Raw genomic sequence first — 2919 nt, 5'->3', positions numbered from 1 at the left:
TTTATGCTAATTTATTCTAATTTATGGAAATTTTATGCAAATTTATGCAAATTAGCCAAATCCAATTTGCGATTTATGCACATATCCGGTAAAATCATGTAAACGAAAAAAAAAAAAATTAAAAAAAAAATCCGTCTAGAATTGTCGGTGGGATCCTTATGTCCCTCTCTCCCTCTCCTCTCTCTCTCTCTCTCTCTCTCTCTCTCTCTCTCTCTCTCTCTCTCTCTCTCTCTCTCTCTCTCTCTCTCTCTCTCTCTATCTGTGACTCTGTGTGTGTGTGTGTGTGTGTGTGTGTGTGTGTGTGTGTGTGTGTGTGTGTGTGTGTGTGTGTGTGTTTTTTTTTTTTTTTTTTTTAATTTGTTGTTTTTTTTTTCTCTTTCCTTCTTTCTTTTCTCTCCTCTCGCCTGCCTCAATTTCTTTGAGTTACCCATGACATGTTGTTATGGTTAAGAGGAGGGGGAGTTTTCTGTGGTTGTCGAACACTCTTACGTCATTCCCGTCCAATCGTAAGGCAAGGTTGGGCCCCGGCAAACCGTATTTAAAGAAGTGCCAGCCTAAGCGCTCAACTCGCCCAACTGTTCGTTCCGAGCGGCAGTAACTTACTTCCTTACTTACTCACCATGGCACGTACTAAGCAAACGGCCCGCAAGTCCACCGGTGGCAAGGCGCCCCGCAAGCAGCTTGCCACGAAGGCAGCTCGCAAATCTGCTCCTGCCACTGGAGGTGTCAAGAAGCCCCACCGTTACAGGCCAGGAACCGTGGCCCTCCGTGAGATCCGCCGTTATCAGAAGAGCACCGAACTGCTTATCAGGAAGCTGCCTTTCCAGCGCTTGGTGCGTGAAATTGCCCAGGATTTCAAGACTGACCTCCGCTTCCAGTCCTCCGCTGTCATGGCCCTCCAGGAAGCTTCCGAGGCTTATCTCGTGGGTCTCTTTGAAGACACTAACCTGTGCGCCATCCACGCCAAGCGTGTCACTATCATGCCCAAGGACATCCAGCTGGCTCGTCGAATCCGTGGCGAGCGTGCCTAATAAGTGTGTCATCCAAGGCAAGCAAGCAACAACAAACAATATCTAGGCCCTCTTCAGGGCCAAAGGTGCTTTATCTAAAGAGAATAATATTACATAGACCATGAATGGGTTGGCTTTGATCCGTATGGTCGAGCGATTTCCTGATTAGAAGACTTTTTTTCTCTCTCTCTCTCTCTCTCTCTCTCTCTCTCTCTCTCTCTCTCTCTCTCTCTCTCTCTCTCTCTCTCTCTCTCTCTCTCTCTCTCTCTCTCTCTCTCTTTTTTTTTTTTTTTTTTTCAACCTTCCTCTCTGTGTCTAGGATCCGATATTCCATGTGCATGTTTCTGATCAGTAGTATGTCGGTGGCCGATGGAGAATGACTGCTTTCCCCTCCAATCTGATTTGTAGATATATTGATTGATTGATTCACTGCAATTCAGTCAAGAAAACAAAGAAAGAAAGAAAAAAAAAAAAAAAAAAAAAAAAAAAAAGGAGCGAAGATTCATGTTACAAGCTATAATAACTGTGTGCTTCCTGAGCTTTGTGTGATGAAAAACGTTATGTTACTGAAATAGGAGGTATCATCATCATCATTAATCAAGAAGAAGAAGAGCATGAATGCACCCACCCTCCAAAGCCTGCCTGCCGTGATTAGTATCGTACGTACGCTTAATAATCTTCATCATACTACTACTACTACTACTACGGGGTGCTGCTGTTGTGCAGTGGATGATGGATCTCTTTGCTCTGACCCGGTTGCGAGCCTCATTAATGACGAGCCAGCCATCTAGCTCATCCATCCATCCATGTCCATCCATCCGGCTCTGGTGCACCAGCGGCGACCACCATCCACACTTGTCTATATTGTGTCTCCTTTTTTTTTGGATTCAGGTGTGGCTCCTATGGAGCCGGGTAGGGTTTGAATACTGTCTGAGACAGCAGTTGCTCTTTTTTCTTCTTTCCCCCCTTCTAGCTGACTGACAGTCAGTTTACTTGGAGGAGGTGTACTTGGTGACAGCCTTGGTGCCCTCAGAGACGGCGTGCTTTGCCAGTTCGCCGGGCAGAAGGAGACGGACGGCAGTCTGGATCTCCCGGCTGGTGATGGTGGAGCGCTTGTTGTAGTGTGCCAGGCGGGATGCCTCGGCAGCGATGCGCTCGAAAATGTCGTTCACGAAAGAGTTCATGATTGACATAGCCTTGGAGGACACGCCAGTGTCGGGGTGGACCTGCTTGAGCACCTTGTAGATGTAGATGGAGTAGCTTTCCTTCCTCCTCCGCTTCTTCTTCTTGTCCCCTTTGGCTATGGCCTTCTGAGCCTTGCCAGCCTTCTTGGCAGCCTTTCCTGATGCTTTGGGAGGCATGGTAGTAACGGCGTCGTTCAACTTGCGAAGAGTTGTGTTGTGTTGCACAGTAACAGTAACAGTAAGGGTGGGATAGATAGTGGGGGAAATAAGAGATGAGTGGAAGAAAATAGTGGGGGTGAAAAGAGAAGAAATATAGTAGTAGGGAGTAAAGTTGGCGGGCGAACCGCCTTGCTGATCTTTCAATGTGTTTACTGTTTTAGCCAGTCAGCTGTCGGGGTTGCTCAGCGATGTCTGATCTTGAGTAGGGAGCGGAGTTGAAGCTTGAGGTTTTGTGCATCTTTATTTTATAAGTTTATTATAAGTTTATTGTAAGTTTAGTTGGGATAATTTTTCTGGGTTGTTGGTGTTGTTAAGTGTAAATAGGATCTGGTGGTTCGCTTGAAAGGTTGTTTATAGGTTTTCTGAACCATGGGTGATCTTTGTTGTGTTCGTGTTCTTGTATGATATTGTTGAATGTGATGTCTCTGAGTGTGTGTGTAAGTGTGTGTAGTGTTTTGTTTCCTCTGTTGAACAGTGTGATGTTGATGGGTGTTATATTGGCAAGT

The 2919-nt window shown here is 45.9% G+C and overlaps 2 protein-coding genes across 2 annotated transcripts; one reads left to right on the top strand and one right to left on the bottom strand.

Annotated features, from left to right (window-relative positions):
- Positions 1-603: 603 nt before the first annotated feature.
- Positions 604-1087, top strand: LOC123500738 (histone H3). The gene has a single exon (XM_045249371.1). The coding sequence runs from the start codon at positions 621-623 to the stop codon at positions 1029-1031; it is 411 nt and encodes a 136-aa protein (XP_045105306.1). The 5' UTR covers positions 604-620; the 3' UTR covers positions 1032-1087.
- Positions 1088-1972: 885 nt separating this feature from the next.
- Positions 1973-2374, bottom strand: LOC123500737 (histone H2B). Its single transcript, XM_045249370.1, has one exon. It carries the CDS (start codon positions 2369-2371, stop codon positions 2000-2002), a length of 372 nt encoding a protein of 123 aa, XP_045105305.1. The 5' UTR covers positions 2372-2374; the 3' UTR covers positions 1973-1999.
- Positions 2375-2919: the final 545 nt, after the last annotated feature.

This window comes from Portunus trituberculatus, unplaced genomic scaffold (assembly GCF_017591435.1).
Source record: "Portunus trituberculatus isolate SZX2019 unplaced genomic scaffold, ASM1759143v1 PGA_scaffold_477__1_contigs__length_28652, whole genome shotgun sequence".
NCBI lineage: Eukaryota > Metazoa > Arthropoda > Malacostraca > Decapoda > Portunidae > Portunus > Portunus trituberculatus.
The sequence above is the reverse complement of the archived record's forward strand: the minus strand, read 5'-3'. Positions and strand labels throughout refer to the sequence as shown.